Raw genomic sequence first — 18459 nt, forward strand, 5'->3', positions numbered from 1 at the left:
TGGCGCATCGGCGTCGGAATGCACGCAACGGAAATCAGGAGTTCGTGGGCGTAAAAAAAACCCAACGGATTCAGAAAAACCGCCGCATTAAAAAAAAAAAGTGTCGCTTGACATGCGCTTACCTGCACTCGGCCCGGCTTGGTGAAGTTCAGCGCATTCCGACGAACTTTAGCGCAGCAGCAACAGCTGGTGGACGTTGGGGGAACTACCTTAGTGAATCCCGGCAGAACCCGAATCCTCCACACAGATCGCGCCGCTGGATCGCGAATAGACCGGGTAAGTAAATCTGCCCCCATGGGTTAAAAGCATGGTTGGACTCAAGATCTCTTACAGAGATCAAGCATATGTGAATCTGACTTATCCAGAGTCATCCATTCTTTCCATAGATTAAGTAATAGCAGATATCTATGGAGTCCGTCTTATTACTAGGGAATTATACAGGAACAATGAAGGACATTTGTAAATGAAGCAGATATGTGCTTTGATGGATAAGGATAGTTTTGTTCCACACAAAAATTCTATTGTCCGTTGCTCTAGTTGTCAAGTGTTTGGGGAACGCTGGATTTGTGGTGACGTTACAATGAGTCTTTCACTTGCTAGGCTGAGAAGCTGTGAGATTTTTGGTCCTCCGCTTTTCAGGCCCAGTAATCTTTTTATCGTGCAAATACAATGTAGGATTCAGCTGCTGTTGGGTGTATAAGCCTGTCCATTTAACATCACTTATTCTGAAATAATAGCCACCATTACCATGAGCATTACAACGCTGAACAAAAGGCCAAGGGTGTCACTTGAGATTAGGCCGCTGTGAAGATATGGCTTACTTACCAAGCCTTAGAGTCAAAGGTAACATGCCCCTACCATTGATATTTTGATACATTCCAGTAAGACATCCTTGCAAATAAAATGATCCCTAACTGTGTCTATGAGAAAAAAAGTAACTTTTATTTACAAATGTTCTCCTTAAGGTGTCACTATGAGCATGTAGCGTACTCTGCAGCAGAAAGTTACAGAGAAGGAGGAGCTGAGCAGATTGATATATCATTTTGTGGGAAAAGATTCAATGTGACTTATGATTTTTTATTATTCAAATCTCTGTTTTTTTGAGTCCAGTTCAACAGAGGCTGTAAATCCGTGAATAGGGCCACCAACCAACATAAACATAGATGTGAAGTAATAGAGCTAATTACTATAAGCAATTGATAAAAAAGGAATTTTATCAGCAGTCTAAAAAAAGTTGGGCATGATCTATTGTAGGTGAGATTCTAAGTTTTCCAGTAGACCATGGGGCAGATTTTAAGTGAATTAGAGTGAAGCAGTGCAAAGTTAGATGGTCGGCCTTCACGCTGTAAGAGAAATCTGGTGCAATTTAGGAATGTCCACTTTCCACTTCCTATTGATTGGCTTATTTTATGCTAGAAAATATCATCCAGAGTGTGTTGTGTTTTTTGGAGCAACTTTTGCTACACCCTTTGCTTTTTTTGTCATACCAGTGTGGTCACTGTGGTACAAGGTGTTTTAGAGAGTTTTATGGTGAATATTACAATTGTGTCATAAACAGATTTATAAACCTGCAACAATGTGCCTTAGTCGAATATATATTTTAACATTCACCTTATTAAGATAGTATGTTCACTCTTTTCATGGTATCTGAAGAATGGCATTTGGAGAATATTTAGTCGGCAATAGATTAATACATCAACATGGTCTTATATCAGATATCACATTTGAAACCAATGTGTTCCTTGTAGAACTATCATCTTTACGGAGATGAAAGATAACATTTGAAATGATTGAAAAGCATGCTTCAAAGGGAATCTCATTCTATTGTTAATATTATTCTATTGTGGTATTAGAGATTTAAGTAGCTGATGGAGCATGATAATGTGTAAGGAAAAAACTAAGATCTGCCTCACATTATTTCTAATCAAGACGAGTGTTGAAATGGTGTGAATTGGGACGTCCATACAATACTATGGGCTGAGTTACTACCATGCAACTATACAGGCAGTGGCGTAACTAGAAGCTGATGGGCCCCAGTGTAAAGTCTGTGCCAGGCCCCCGACTATAATATGTGGTTTATAGTACTAGTCTTCTCATTTGGAAAAGTCGCTTCTTGGGCCCAGTTGCGACTGCACCCTCTACACCCACTCAAGTTATGTCCCTGTAAATAAGACATTTGCATGTTATTTGAGCTCTTTCTATATTAGTCAATATGTAGACTATAGTAATAAATAACTGTCTCCGGAGTTAGCTCCAAGTTGACTTGTGATTTACTGTACATATTGGTCTTTATTGTTTAGGAAAGTCCCTGTCCAACTTTGATATGACTCAATGGGACAGAATTACTAATGATGCAATATTATATTAGACCGTCTTAAAGGGAACCTGTCACCAGGAGACCCATTTTTAGCACTCTCCCAGTCCCCACAGAGCATAGTACATACGCTGCCAAAGTGTTTTTGTATTAAAAATAGATTTTACAGAAAAAAAGATATGTTATATTGTACCTTTTATTAGCATCTGCTGTGTGACTAGGCAGTTGCCAAATGGGAGGGTTTGGAAAGGAGCAGTCCCCCCCCCCCCCACACACACACTTGGGGAACAGCTACTCCATGTGTCCTTTTCAAATATATGAAAACACCCATCACTGGGCTTAGCGACGCCCCCTGCTCCTCTACAGCCAATCCCGAGTGTGGGGAGTTATTCATATATTTGAAAAGGTCACATGTTTCCCAAGGTCCTTTCCAGCCCCTCCTATTAGGCAACTGCCTAGTCCCACAGCAGATGCTAATAAAAGGTACAATATAACATATCTTTTTTTCTGTAAAACCTATTTTTTATACAAAAATACTGGCAGTGTATGTCTATGCTCTGTGGGAACTGGGGGAGTGCTAAAAATGGGTCTCCTGGTGACAGGTTCCCTTTAAAATACACCAGATTAAGTAGGCTGTTTGGGATGATAAATATGGCGCAATGGTACACTGTAATGTCCCATGCACAGGGTTGCAAAAAATAGAGCAGGTCCTATTCCTGCCTATATTGAAGCTAGTGCAATCTTTTACAATTGAGGTTCTCACTCACTGATGACACATGGGGTGCAAGCAACTGTCCACGGGACTGCAGTTTGTGTCCGATATAATTGCATGTCCTGTGTGCTGGAAGCCTACGTTTCGTTGGTTTACTTTGAGACAAAAATTACACTGGAATTTGGGCACAGTTCTGCAGAATCTTTTCATATCTAGATTTCCCCCGTCATTTCCCCATGTGGCACACTGCATATTGATCAATTATCTGTAACAATTTAAACCTTAATTCTGGTGCTTTTAGTATAGGAAATCTGCCCCATTCTGAGAGTGTCATTTGTAAAGATGTTATCATTTCCAAGTTTAAATTGGAGCTCGGCGGGAACACCTGTAGGAACCGAACAGCAACACATTTCTAATGAGCTGTCTCTGCTGCAACCTTTCTGTTGGAAGAGCCAGGAAGTGTGGAGACACGTTAATGTACACCTGGTTTGGTGATATGAACTTCAGCATTGTCTACTCATTAGAGACGCTCAAATTGTAAATGTAATTCTGATCTAATTTCTTAAAAGGGTTTTCCAGGCAGTTCAAGTGCCACAACATGTTTTCCCATATCTAAAGGATAACTTGTATATCGTTTGGGGTTCCACAGATTATCATGAGAACATAGTTCCATCATAGTCAGATGCTTTATGGCACGGACAGAAGGTAAAAGCAGAAGGTAAATATGCAACCAGCTGCTCTGTTCTTAGGGGTAAACTTGATGTGGACCACCCTTTGAGCCAAGTTAAATGTGGATACATTTCTATCACATCTAAATAGAATTTTTAGCAGGATGATTGAACAATTTGCATGGAAGTGCTTTATGCAGTATTGCACCCTTCCTAAATCACCCTTCTTAAATCATGTTTTATTTTGGAGGGTTTTGTTTGTCATTCAATACAGTACTATCCTGATTTATAAGAGGTTCTGAAGCAGCAGACAGTATGACAGTTAACATCCTCCTTGTCTTGAATTTATCTTATTGGCAATGTTGTAGTGGAAGAAGATGATAACCTTTGCCTCTTAGTACATTGTGAGGAGAGCACTGGAATTAAGATGACCTAGAGAGCATTGATCTGTATACAGGAATACAGAGAACAGGTGCGCTTTTATGCAAATCCCCCGAGTCAAATATCTCCAAACGCCAATACTGAAAATAGCAAATGAAAAATCTTCCGCAATTTCAATCACTCCCTGCATCACAATATATTCTGACATCCATCATCTGGAGAGGTGCCAAGATGCTCTTCTGGAAAAAGAATTGCTGTACGAAAAGATGTTTTGGGGTCATTGTTATGGATTTTAGATGCTTTTTATTATGTGTGTGCAAAGCGATTACAAACTGCATGATTGACAGACTATTAGGCGGGTGCAAGCAGTTCCCAGAATCTATCATGCCTCCAAGGGCACATACATGGGTTAAATGTAGCAAGAGCCCTATAAGCTAGATCTTCAATAGTAATACGGTTCAATCTATACACATTCAATCACTATAGCCCATGTATATGAATTCATTTTAGGTTTTCTATTTTAGTTTTAATTTAGACTTCTACTTATTTCTGTATTATAAGTATTCATTATTTATCAAATCTTTCTATTAATATTATATGTATTCAATAATCCATGTATTATTATAATGTTTATGTTAGATAGTAAAAATATAGGGAAATAGTATGAGGAGGGTCCTCTAATGAAAGTATGTTTCTTCCTGTCTTACATGTGCCCTATTTATTGCACTTGCACCACTCACATCTCAGCAGGGTAACAGCAGGAAAAACTGAGGGAACACTATCAACTCTAACAATGTGGGCTGGATAGGGTTAATACAGTGCCTTAATACAGGAAAGTGCTGTACAATAGCAGGTTAACAGCTACCTGATGCCTGGAGCATGCCGCGTTGTCACCCACTCTGCGCTCACATCAGCTGGTGTGCCAGCAGTGTTAGGAGAATGCGCGTGTGAGCAGTGATTGGGGATGAGATCTGCATCTGTGGAGACAACTGGAAGCCATAATTACAACACAGAGGCTAACCCTGCCTGACTCTGACCCTGCTGGAACTTCTAACCCTGGTTCTATCATTGGTGGGAGAGTCCCTAACCAAATGTACATTTCTCTGAGAGAGGCTCGGCTTCTTCAGTATCATTTGTTACCCCGATTTTTTGTGACTATTTTCTGCTACTGTTTCCCATTTCGGCACCAATTTTCCTTGTCAAACAGATGTTATACTGTGACTAAGTCTGTTTCATCAACTGCGACTTGCTTTTTTGTCAGAATTCTTACTGCAAAAACACTCCACTTTATTGCTGGCGCGGGATCGCTGGAGGTGCCAAAATAATTTAAAAAAAAAAAAAAAAAAGCAAGATTAAACACATGGTAAGGTAACTTAAGCAAGTCCAAAACTAAAGCACAAAACAGTCCAAAACAGGCACAAACTTGTGCAATAAAGATACATCCCTCCCAGCCTTCTAACAGATGTAAACCATCCACGAAAAATTGATGAACAAATGTGGAAAAAAAAATCACAGAAAGCATACTGTGTGAATATGCCAGTGCTCCATCTACAGCTACATACAGGTTAATACCATCATTTCTTGAATAGCAAAACCAGCAGAATATTAGTATTTCAAAGTCTGGGAAAGTTAAGCATTTCAGTATAGGAGCAGTAGATTCCTCAATATTAGTTATTACCCATAGTTCACTGCATCCCATGAGCTTTTTCATTTTCAGGTGATGATCCTGAGTGTTACACATTGTCTCACTTTACCTGGAGAAACTTAATCATCTTAGTAAAGTGTTAACTTTGTAGTCTGGTTCCCATTAGTAAAAGTGTTGTGTTAATATTATTCTGACAGCGTGGGAGATATTCACTGACAGAGTGCAAATGTTGAGGAACTCATAACTACCAATTAGCAATTAGTTTTCATCTCTCTTTGCCATGTTGAAAGCAAGCGCCTGATTGGAGGTATGGGCCTAACTGCTCATTTACTGAGTACGGCTGTACGATGAGCAATGTTCTGCAGAAAAATAATTAATTCCAAAGCAGAGAAATATTTGGAAATGGCTTTTCGTGATTATGTGCTTTTCTATTAGATTTATACGAAACATTTGCCTGTTTTGTTAGAATTAATCCGAAAATTTAATGAAAGGTTTAACCGAGTGTTAGTCACACATAGGCAATTAAATCAGCATTGTTAATGGTGGATGCATGCCACAGTCATTTCAATAGGCTGCGATTTCAAAGGCGTCTTTGCTAAATATGGTGATTTTATGTGCATTTAGAGGGTGCTGTTCTCTTCTATGACTTGGTTTAATATGGTGAATTTAATGTGCATTTCAAGGGCACTGATCCCTTAATATGTGTCTACAAAGTATGATGATTATAATGAGTGCTTAAAGCCTTCTGCTGGGCTCTGTAGAGGGTAAGTCGGGTTAACTAATCCTATGCCAAAGGACTAGGCATGTGTAGAGAATTTAGGCATGGACAATATTTCCAAAGGTCTGTCAGAAGACAACTCCATTCCATGCTAGCTTTCCACTGGAGTCTTATGGGTTAACACTTCCAGCGTTGCATTGGCCTACAAGTTTTTTCCTTTTAAATGAAATGAAAAAAATCAGAACTATAATCCTTCAATTTCTTGGCTGTGCAGATAAATGTATAGGAGAACTCATAGGTGTTGACCCGTGGTAAAGGGATATTTGAAATGTCTAGTTGATATTTAGTTATATATATAGGTGATCCACACAAACAGCATGAATGGTAACCATAGAAACCAGACTATGGCAACGGTAAAGAGAAGAAGATGACATCTGGCTGCCTATATGCTCCATTGTAGTCTATAGATTTCTATGATCTCAGTCCTTCTTGGGTCAGAGAAGTAATATCCCCCTAACAGATATATAGAGCACTGCTTGTGTATTTGCCATAAAAGTCTATTTTTAGTTGTCCTTTCTTGGTGACAACCAGTATAACTATGATTAAATCTGAAGGTAGAGTGACTTGCTTAGATAATGCTTCATATTTAACAAGGAACTGATTAGAGTTCCAGGACATTCTGGGGTTAATTGCATTTTGGTGGCAGGCATCTTCTGATTGGACGCAGTTGACATATTGCATCTAACTGTTTGCTGGATTCTATTAACCTTGTTGAGTGTTGTCTGGTTCTCGCTGTTAGGTTTTAATTGTGTTTGATACTTTGGCATATTGTAATAACAGCTTGTAATTAGAATGTGAGCTGAAACCCCAGAACTATGAATGCAGACAAGGGAATCTGCCTGGGAGATAACAGACAGCAAGACAAGCATCCTGTGTTTATCTTATGTTTCATCTCTCTTTATTGTATATTCACTCCATATTGATTTAATATTTTCATTTTTGGTGTATTTCACTTATACAGTTATTTCCATATAAAATATTGTGCAAGTTCGACCTCCGAAAAACAAGGATAGAGGAGCTACTGAATCGGCACTCTCCCACAGTAGCCACCAATTCACACAGTCCACAAAATGTCAGTGCTCCACTCAAATGAGATTATCCATTGAAATTTAACATGTTCTTAATGAGTTGAGGTACACGACCATAAAGAAAAGTCACTCACACCCATCCTCTAGTTAACCAGAGCTCTCTTTGTGCTGGTGGACCTGGCCTTTATGTATCACATTGGACACCAATGATCCCTTAAAGCATCTGTCTGTGAATGCTGCATTGGGTTATGGATATAGAGATACACATGAAAGTGGCGATTGCGGGTACCAAAAGGCTCTGATCACATGGTAAAAGGTTCCTAATGCTAAATAAAATGATAATAATACATTGATATTTTGTATAGCGCCTTCATATTCTGAAGCTCTTTGTTTTCTGCTGTGTTTTGTTTGACTGAGCCACATCCAGCTCTCTGCAGTCCAACCCTGTACAGCACGTGATACCCAGCCAGCTGCTGGGGGTGGCATTCAGGAACTTCTCTATATATCTACACAGTCCCATTACATTTTTCTGGTTCTACTAGTCTTCTTATTCTTTACCCTATTGCTATTCTATATATCTGACCTCTGCTACACTACTCGACTTCCCTCTAGTGATTCCATTCTGTACCTTTTCTGCCATCTTGGTTTTGATGCGGTTCTGTCTGACTCCCCTTGTCTGTCTAAGGCTGCTGTTTGTCTCTCAGTGCTATGCATCTTCAGTGTTTTCCTAGTCTCTTTCGAGTCTCGTTGCCTTGACGCATTACAGTGTCCTAGTGTGAACACTGGTCTATCTCAGATTCCCCATTACCTGTCTGTTGCAGTAAGTAAGATGTCCCTGTCATCTTGTATGGTCTGTCAGGGTCTGTTAGTAAGGTTCATCTGCTATCAGGGGCGGCTCATCTGATTTAGGCAGTTGGTTGCCTGCATGGATGTTGCAGGTTGAGGTCGCCTATGGTTTCATAGTCTGACAGCTTGCTCAAAGTCTGCTTTTCATTGCGCTGTTTGCTGGACAGGTATGTGATATAATGTTAATATATATCTCTACTTCATGGCTGTAAGAGGACATGCAATTTATTATTTAGGCAAATAATGTACTATGATTTACTGCTTTGTATTGATTTTTAATTATTTGTGCCATTCATATGTATTGCTACTCTATCTTCCAAATTAAGTTTATCACCCCCTTAGATTGCCACACTCCTGTTCAAGGTGCACCAGATAATTCAATAGTGGTGCATGGTGTTTAATTATCTGAAGCAATAGGCATTGTTATGGGAAACAGTTGCACCTATTTCTTTTTGGTGCACTTTCTATTGCAGCATGCAAAAAATTGTGTCAAGGCGGCAGAGATAAATGTAGCGCAAATTCCAACTAAACACTACCATGCCCCTTTAAGTGCACAGTTTTAACAAAGTGCAGCCGTGACACAAAAGTGACATAAACACTTTATAAATACATGTTTAAGCTGCAAAAAATTTCTTTGCAGTGCAAAGATAGACATAAAAACTGACGCAGCTAGAATAATATATCTGGGCCATTCTCTCTTCATGTGAGGGATTTGTCCAGTTTCTCTTAATGATTTCATTAGTCAGCTATAAAACTTCTTTGGGGCATGGTTTGTGTTCCAATTATAGGTTTACCTACCCCCTCTCTCACCCCCCCCTGATATTGTAAAATTAGGTAAAAAGGAACTGGTCACTATTTATTTAACAAACACTATTCCAAAATGCAGAAGCATTATATGAAAATGAATAGATCAAACAAATTTCCTGTAGAATAATGTAAGAGATTTATATACAGGCAGTTCACGGGTTACATACAAGATAGGGTCCATATGTTTGTACTTAAGTTGAATTTGTATGCAAGTCGAAACTGTATATTTAGCAATTGTAGATTTAGACTAAATTTTTATTTGCCCTAGTGACAATCAGAGTTTCAAAATTGTTTGCTGTAATGGGACCAAGGATTATCAATAAAGTTTCAGTACAGACACCGGGGTCACAGTGGGCAGAGGGGTCCGTCTGTAACTATGGGTTGTCTGTAAGTCGGGTGTCCTTAAATAGGAGACCACCTGTAGTCATTTAGGAAATAATTAGATCAAATCATTGCAGATAAATGTAGCTATTGATCATGGGGAGAACATAGTTTTTCACATGTTTTTGCATTTAAGCTTCATTATTTTTTTTGATTGAATTACAACATTGTGTGTGTTGTGCTCCATACAAAGTTACCTAATTATAAGGCTTTCTTAGGTTCACATGTCTTTTACGTAATTTTCTCTGTTTTTTCTTTAGCAGAGGAGGTTAGAAATAAACTGGTCTTTGGTTGAGATGATTCAATATTGCTAAGACTTGCTTTCTTGGATAGGTGGGAGGAGAGGCACAAATTAATTTTCATTGTGTGAAAAACATTGCCAATTTGAATCAATTTGTCATCCATTGACGAGATGTGTTTGCAAGGTTTTTATACTGTAAGTTATGTGCATACAGTGATAACAACTTGTGTTGTGTGGAAGCGAGAATGCCCTTTCATCCGCACATGCTAATTTACTCTGCAATTGGTGCTAATGATGGCATATGCTTACCCGTCTAGAAGTAACATTCCTTTAATTTAGCATTTACTAAGACCTAATGCATACCAGACCATCAGATAAATTGGATGAATATATGTAGGAGGTATAAAATATGTAACTTACATAAATCATAAAAAAATGTAACTTAAATATAGTGCACTTACATAAAATATGTAGAGTATAAGTTGTGATTTTGAACTAAACATATGTTAAATTGGACCAACATGATTTATGTAAAATGATGAGGGACCATCACCACTCCATTATTGTCTATTATGGGTCAAGTTTGGATTAATTTGAGACATTAAAGTGGTTTTCCCACAAACACAAGTTAGGCCCGGATAGGGCTTAACTTGCTGATTGGTGGGGGTCTCAGTGGTGAGATCACCACAGATCACGAAAACAAGGGGTCCGATGGGGACCCATGTACCTCCGTCAGACCCGTCGTTGCTCCATCAGAGTAAAGGAGCGGACAGCCACGCATGATCGCTCTGCTCCATTTATCTCTATGGAGCTCACAAAAATTGCAGAGACTGATCTCCGTCAGCTACATAGAGATTAATGGAGCAGAACAGTCATGTGCAACCGTCTTCCCATTACTCCGACGGAGTAACGACGGGTCCATTGGAGGTATGTGGATGGGCCTAACTTATGTTTGTGGAAAATCCCCAATGCCACAGATTAAAGACCAATGAATAACATGACTATATTGTACAGACACTGATTTAAGTATCTGCTATTATTTGGCCCTGTTGTTTCATTGTATTGGAGAAGTCTAGTAAAAAAATAAAATAAATAACAATAAAAGGGTTGTACCAAGTTCTAAAAATAATCCCTATACACAGGGTTTGTATTACAAGCTTGATTGAGCCTCCAACTAGTGAGATCCTAACGAATCACCGGAATGTGACCCCAAGGAATCTGGAAAATGTGGGTTCTGTTTTCACTAATAGGTGGGGTGGCATGACGAGCAAGTGTCCTGCCACTCCATTCAGTTGTATGGGATCATTGAAAATTCTCAAGCACTTGGCTATCGCCACCACTCACAAAGTCAGCGAATGGGAGTATCTTACATCATACTCAACCAATTCCCAGCTCTTCCATACGAATGAATAGAGCAGCAGGCAGCATGCTCAACCCTTCGTTACACCCATTAGTGATAACAGTATTCCTGTTATCTGGATTGCTGGGGTTCATGTTCTAGTAATCGGTGGGCATACCTTTGTCCTGTGGATAGGGAATAAACTGACAAATTGGTAAAGCCTCTTTAAACTTAATAGCATGGGTTTACAAGCCCTATCACGACCATGTTGTCTTAAGTAAAGTGCTTACATATTATAAATTGATGTTATTTTGGTGTCATTTAGGTGATATGATGCATAGCACTATATGACAAGGTATATGAGCACTCTTTGGCAACACCAAATTTGCCTGTGGGAAGTGTAAAAAGAAAACTGTGATACTGTCTATAATATTTTCCTAATATTTAATGCATATGCAGATTTTGGCTATGTTCATTATACTACACATCTGTTTACTGCACAGTTATGATGAACAATTACTGTCAGCAGTTTACTCTTAATAAGTTCATTGGCATGCTTGTAAAGGCAGATAAAAGGGATTGGGATCTATGTGTGCAGCCGACCCTCTTAGTGACACTCGGCATGTCTCAGTTTTAACACTCGGCCCATTAGCATCTGCATAAAATGTAACCATCTTGTTTATGGAGCTGCATTCAATTATTGTGCCGCTAGTGAGGCTCAGCAAGCACCAAGGCTGCAGATTTATTTGATGTACAAACAAGAAAAAAAAAATTTAAAACCTTTGCCGATATGTGAATTTGAATGGAGAAGCGTCTAATCATAATCCCAGAAGACCCTCTGGTGGCTCCATACCAGGAACTGCCTGCCAGTCACTGTCGTATAAAGAATTCATCCTGTCAATGCAGTTTTCCAATTGCTTACTAATGCCAAATTCTTAATTTAAGGAAACACAAGACCCTGCCAGACTCATTCATTCAGAAGAAATGCTATCATTTGATATAGCAACGTTCAAACTCAGATCTCTCTTTATTGGAAAAGTTATATCGACATGGAACACTTTACTCCATAAAATAACAAAGATGAAAAATTCCTTATGGAAAGCAAATTGCTTTAGACAAAGGAGTTCTCCTTTAACCCTTTCAGGACCTGGCCCTTTTTTGTTTTTTCATTTTCATTTTTTACTCCCCATGATCAAAAATCCATAACTTTTTTATTTTTCCATGTACAGAGCTGTGTGACGGCTTATTTTCTGCGTAACAAATTGCACTTCATAGAGATGGTATTGAATATTCCATGCCGTGTACTAGGAAGCAGGAAAAAAAATCCAAATGCAGTGAAATTGGTAAAAAAACGCATTTGTGCCGCCTTCTTGTGGGCTTGGATCTTACGGATTTCACTGTGCGCCCCAAATGACATGTCTACTTTATTCTTTGGGTCGGTACGATTACAGGGATACCAAATTTGTATAGGTTTTATAATGTTTTCATACATTTAAAAAAATTAAAACCTCCTGTACAAAAATTTTTTTGGGGATTTTGCCATCTTCTGGCGCTAATAACTTTTTTATACTTTGGTGTACTGAGCTGTGGGAGGTGTCGTTTTTTGCGGATTTTGATGACGTTTACAATGTTATCAATTTTAGGACTGTACGACCTTGTGATCACTTTTTATAGAATTTTTTAATTTTTTTAAATGACAAAAAAAGTGCCATTTTCGAATTTGGGCGCGATTTTCCGTTACGGGATTAAACGCAGTGAAAAACCGTTATCATATTTTGATAGATCGGGCATTTTCGGACGCGGCGATACCTAATGTGTTTATGATTTTGACTGTTTATTTATATTTATATCAGTTCTAGGGAAAGGGGGGTGATTTGAGTTTTTAGGGTTTTTTATTATAATTTTTTTTTTTTTAACTTTTTTTTATTTTTACTTTTAGTACTTTTCAGACTCCCTAGGGTACTTTAACCCTAGGGGGTCTGCACGATCCTATCATATACTGCCATACTACAGTATGGCAGTATATGGGGATTTTACTCCTCATACATTACAATGTGCTGATAGCACATTGTAATGCATGGGTTAACCAAAAGTAGCCTCGGGTCTTCGCGAGACCCGAGGTTACCATGGCGACGGATCGCCGCTCCCCGATGACGTCACGGGGAGCGGCGATCCTCGAAAAGATGGCGGCGCCCACGCGCCGCCATGCTTTTGAAGCCGCCGGCAGCATTGCCGGCGGCGATCGAGGTGAAAACACCCGCGATCGGTGCTAGCACCGATCGCGGGTGTTACCGGTAAGCCTTTGCTGCAATATGCAGCAAAGACTTACCGGCTATGGAGAGGGCTCAGCGCGTGAGCCCTCTCCATGCACCCGCGGCCGACCCGTGACGTGCTATTACATCACGGGTCGTGAAAGGGTTAAAGGAAACCTACCATTTCAGATCGTCGGTGTAAGCTGTAAACACCGAGCACCAGCTCAGGGTGAGCTGGTGCCGGTGCTTAGTTTCGTTAGTGTTATAAACCGCGGTATCGCGGTTTTAACACTTTTTAAACTTTATAGCAGAAGCCGCTTCGGCGCTGCGCGCGACCGTGCGCACGCAACGCCTGCGGCATTTCCTATGTAGGCGCGCGCACGATCGTGCGCACGCAGCGCCGAAGCAGTTTCTGCTATAAAGTTTAAAAAGTGTTAAAACCGCGATACCGCGGTTTATAACACTAACGAAACTAAGCACCGGCACCAGCTCACCCTGAGCTGGTGCTCGGTACTTACAGCTTACACCGACGATCTGAAATGGTAGGTTTCCTTTAAGTAGATATTGAACTGCATAGCCTTTCAAATCAAATGCTTCACTGCAGATTTCGGATAGTTTTCATCTCTGTTTCATCATTGAGTGCTCTGTAGTTATTGGTTGGTGTATAGAGACTTAGGGCAGTTACATATTGTGTGTTACTGAGCCTGATTGTAAATTGTGGGGTTTAACAGCTTCATTGGGTGTGAGCATACACAGCATATGTGACAGAGCATCCTTTGTGATGAATGGCTGACAAACACACACATATATATATATATATATATATATATATATATATATATATATATATATTTAAAGGTGCAGATAGCAGCAATAACCTAGGACCTGCTGAATTAGTAACCAACCAATGACATATTTTTAGTAATCATTGATCGTTGCTGATATGATGATATTGATAATCTGGTGGCGATTGGGACAAGTTTTGGGTATTATGAGCATTGTATGGCATTATAATAGTATTAAAACTGTTGTAAGAGTTTTCTATTCCAATCACATGACATCTTATACAACACCTTATTGATAACTTTCTGTAACAACAGTGGTATTAATAAGAATTTGGCTATACAATATTTAGAAGGTTTTTCTTCTTTTTTTTCAGGATTGACAAAGGATACTGGGAAAGAAGAGAGAATTACGTTATGGATATAACCTTTGGAATGACATTTACATGTCGGATTTGCTGCTAGCCGTTGGGTTTGCATTATCTTGAGTGTCTTAGAGTAGGAAACAAGGACTGTTTATCCACTACTACCAAATATGAAGAAGGACTTTTGTTTACATGCCATTCTTTTATGTCTGGGCATCGCATACTGTAGTCATGTCACATCTACCAGAAGAAGCAGTAAATTAAGGCAATCATTTCATGGTCACCATGAAAAGGGCAAAGAAGGACAAGTGTTACATAGGTCCAAGAGGGGATGGGTATGGAATCAGTTTTTTGTAATAGAAGAATATACTGGACCGGATCCTGTGCTTGTTGGACGGGTAAGACTCACTTTCTTCTTTTTATTACCATATCAGGTACATTAAAGGAGTTGTGGCTATCATTTACACGTGTACTTGACCCTGTGTCTGTTTTTGCCGTTTATCCTAAATTCACTTGGATGAAATAGAGCTGCAATTCATAAAAAACATATATTTACAGTATATTGTATAGATAACATACATAAATAACATAACATTGTGTGTATATAACCATTATTATATAAAGATCTACATGCCAAATATCACTTAAATAGATTTTGGAACTTTTGTGCGCTACAGTCTTTAACCTGTAAGAGGCACTGTTTTGCTATAATTTTTTAAGCCTTAGAAACAGCTGTAACTTGTGGTGTAAATGGAAGTTACTGTTATATGTTGGTGACAGTACTGTTATCCTTCCATAGGGCAGTTGGGCTGTTAAAAATTATTTGTTAGTTCACACAAATTTTATGGGAATATGTCATCTGATCATGACTAAGGCTTTGACCAAGATGCATTGATCATGTGTATGTATCCTATGGAGGAATTTGAATTAAAATGCTACTGACCCTTTAATCAGTCCCTTGATTTTGTCCCTGTGGAGGAGACACAGGACAAAAGATGGCCACATGTCCACACCACATGTCCTGCACCTGCCTCGACAGGTCATGTGGTCATCACCATGTTTGGTTGTAGTCAGGGCCGATTCTAGCCTTTTTGCTGCCTGAGGCGAAACTTGAAAATGCTGCCCCCCCCCCCCCGCGCTAACACGTGCGCGTGCGTGCCCCTGGTGATGCTACCTTATTCACTAGTAGTCATTAGTCACAGATATTAGTGACCTCTAGTACCTTACACGTGCCCATCTACTCCATCCGGAAGGGCATTTCTTTACGCTTTCTTCCGGCCTTAGTTTTCCTCTGAATTCACAAAGAAATGTCTTCAACTCCATGCAGTACAACTCCCCATGGTGCCCCTAAAAATACCACAGTTGCTTACAGTATAATGGATTGTGATTCCAATATATATTATCCTCACAACATGACTGAACAAACTATTCCCAACATAAAACAGCCTTTAGTCACCCAAATTAGAGCATATAGAGCAATTCAATTAGGTGCCCTAGTTTAGCCTCCCCCAATAATGAACAGCCACTCCCCCCCATATACACAGCCTCTCCTCTCTACCATTTATACACAGCCTACGCCCCCCCCGAATACACAGCCTCTGCTCCCCCACCACCCGTATACAGTCTCATCTCAGTCACATGCCCCACTCAATTACCCCCGGTAATGTCCCCCACACAGCTACCCTCAGTAATATCTCCCATACAACCCCTCGAAATTTCCCCCAAAGAACCCCAATGTAATGTGCCCCCCAGCCTCCCAGTAATTTCTCCCACAGCTACCCCCAGTAATGTCCCCATATAGCTCCCCAGTAAGTAATGTGCCCACACAGCCCCCCAGTAAGTAATATCTTCCACACAGCCCCCCAGTAAGTAATATCCTCCACACAGTCCCCCAGTAAGTAATGTGCCCACACAGCCCCCCAGTAAGTAATGTCCTCACACAGCCCCCCAGTAACTAATGTGCCCACACAGCTCCCCAGTAAGTAATGTGCCCACACAGCCCCCCATGTTCTCCCCCTTCCCTAGCCCCTGTCATGTCTCCCCCCTCACCTCACTGATGCAGGTCTGTGTGTTCACTGCTTTCCCCGGCAGGTCATGTGACCATTGCATCACCAACGATCCTTCCGCCTTCAGCCTCCGGGAATCTTATACTCCAGGAGGGTGAAGCTACTGCTGGGGAAAGCAGTGACTACACATGGTCTCATCACGATCTGTGTCCTGAGGACAAAGATCGTGATGAGAGATGGGAGGATGTTCTAGCGATCCCCCACAGTATACACTGCCTACTGTACTCACCACTCAGTGCTCCCACGCAGCTCCCTCATCTTCTCTAGCCAGCAGGTGCGATGTCTGTGAAAGGACACAGGTCGGCACGTGGTGACGTCATCACGCCGACCTGTGTCCTGCAGAGGTGCGATGTGCTGCACCACCCTGCCTATATATTAAAGGCGGCAATGTAATTTATTTTACAGGTGGCACAGACCTGCCAGCCATTGGCAAGTCCGTGCTACCAGCGGCAAAATGCCGCTCTTAAATGGAGTCCGCTATCGGGCGCCTGAGGCGGGGTCTTCACCTTGCCTGATGGCAGAAGCAGCCCTGGTTGTAGTTGGTTGCTTGCAGCAGGAGTATAGGAGGCATAAGAAATGTATTTACATGGGCTTGCATGTTGGAAGGTTTGGGGGGATGGAGTAGATGCATTTACATGGGACTATGTTGGAGGGAGTCAGGGCATGCAATACAGAACCTTTAAATGGAGAAGAGGGTTTTATTTACATAGAACTGTATTTTGTAGGGGAAAGGTGGTTTTTACATAAAAAAACCTCGATGGTGATATACATGAAGGCAGCACATGACAGGTGATACTGACACATCCAGTAGGGCCAGAATTGTGGTGAGACACCATCTCAGTGGGGCAATGTGCAGTGACTATTATTACTATGATAACAGAGCAGAACAGTCTGTTAGATCAACAGTGGAAGCAGAGCACAAGATGGAGGAGCTGTGACTGAGAACTTATGGGAGTTATAGTAACCTGTGGTGGCCATCTTGGAAATAACCTAGCCTACTCCAGGACTCATTAAAGCAGACAATTTAAACTCCATTTTGTATTGTATTTTGTTGTATTCATTTATTTATAGAATTATGGGTTTTTGTATAAATCCTTTACACAAGGCACAGAAAGGGCCACGGACTGCAGAGATAACTACCAAAGAGAAATGAAGGCTACACATCACATAATGATAAGAAAGTGTTTTCCTTGTACACTGGAGTTCTGATTTCTGCTTTTCCCCTTGTTGAAGGGGAGGTACACAGGAAATAGGGATCCAGCATGATTAGTTTTTTTTTCATCTCAGATCTTGGAGTCTGTAATGATTGAATGTTGTCTTATGTCTACTCGTTGAAATTACCTGATAGGTTTGTCCACATGGGGCTGATATACTGCTGAGCGTCTAAAGTGGAAGATTCACAGCAAATCTATAGCCGCCAAAGATGCATTTTGATGCAGAATTTATAGCTTAATGACCACAGGTTTAATATAGATTTTCCACCATGCATTGTGAATGTTAAAATTTATGGCAAAAAGATAAATTGACAACCTGCAGATACAAAATCTGCACAGCAGGCTTTGGATTTTCTTCAGGGTTTTGGATAAGATTCTGTAACATCTATAGTGCTTGCATTGTAGTGTAGTAGAAATTAAAATATAAAGATAAAGCCGTCTGTTATGCCAAACACTACATTTCCTTGTGTGCACATCCCAAGGGCGGGGGTGGCACTCACTGTCCTGAGTGACCATTAATTAGAATGGACAAGAAAAAAAATTGGCTGATGCTTGCCAGATGTTGGCTATATGATATCTAGAACAGATCACTAGCTGACCATGTGCTGTCCATGTACTAACCAATAGGCTATAGAATAAG

The 18459-nt window shown here is 40.3% G+C and overlaps 1 protein-coding gene across 1 annotated transcript in view; it reads left to right on the forward strand.

The window, feature by feature from the left end:
• CDH11 (cadherin 11) overlaps positions 1 to 18459 on the forward strand; it is a 98562-nt gene that overhangs the window by 41487 nt on the left and 38616 nt on the right. The window contains exon 2 of the mRNA XM_072117491.1: positions 14552 to 14937. Coding sequence (XP_071973592.1) covers positions 14710 to 14937 — 228 coding nt within the window. The 5' untranslated portion in view covers positions 14552 to 14709. The remainder of the gene's footprint in view (positions 1 to 14551; positions 14938 to 18459) is intronic.

Source organism: Engystomops pustulosus, chromosome 7, assembly GCF_040894005.1.
Source record: "Engystomops pustulosus chromosome 7, aEngPut4.maternal, whole genome shotgun sequence".
NCBI classification, from domain to species: domain Eukaryota; kingdom Metazoa; phylum Chordata; class Amphibia; order Anura; family Leptodactylidae; genus Engystomops; species Engystomops pustulosus.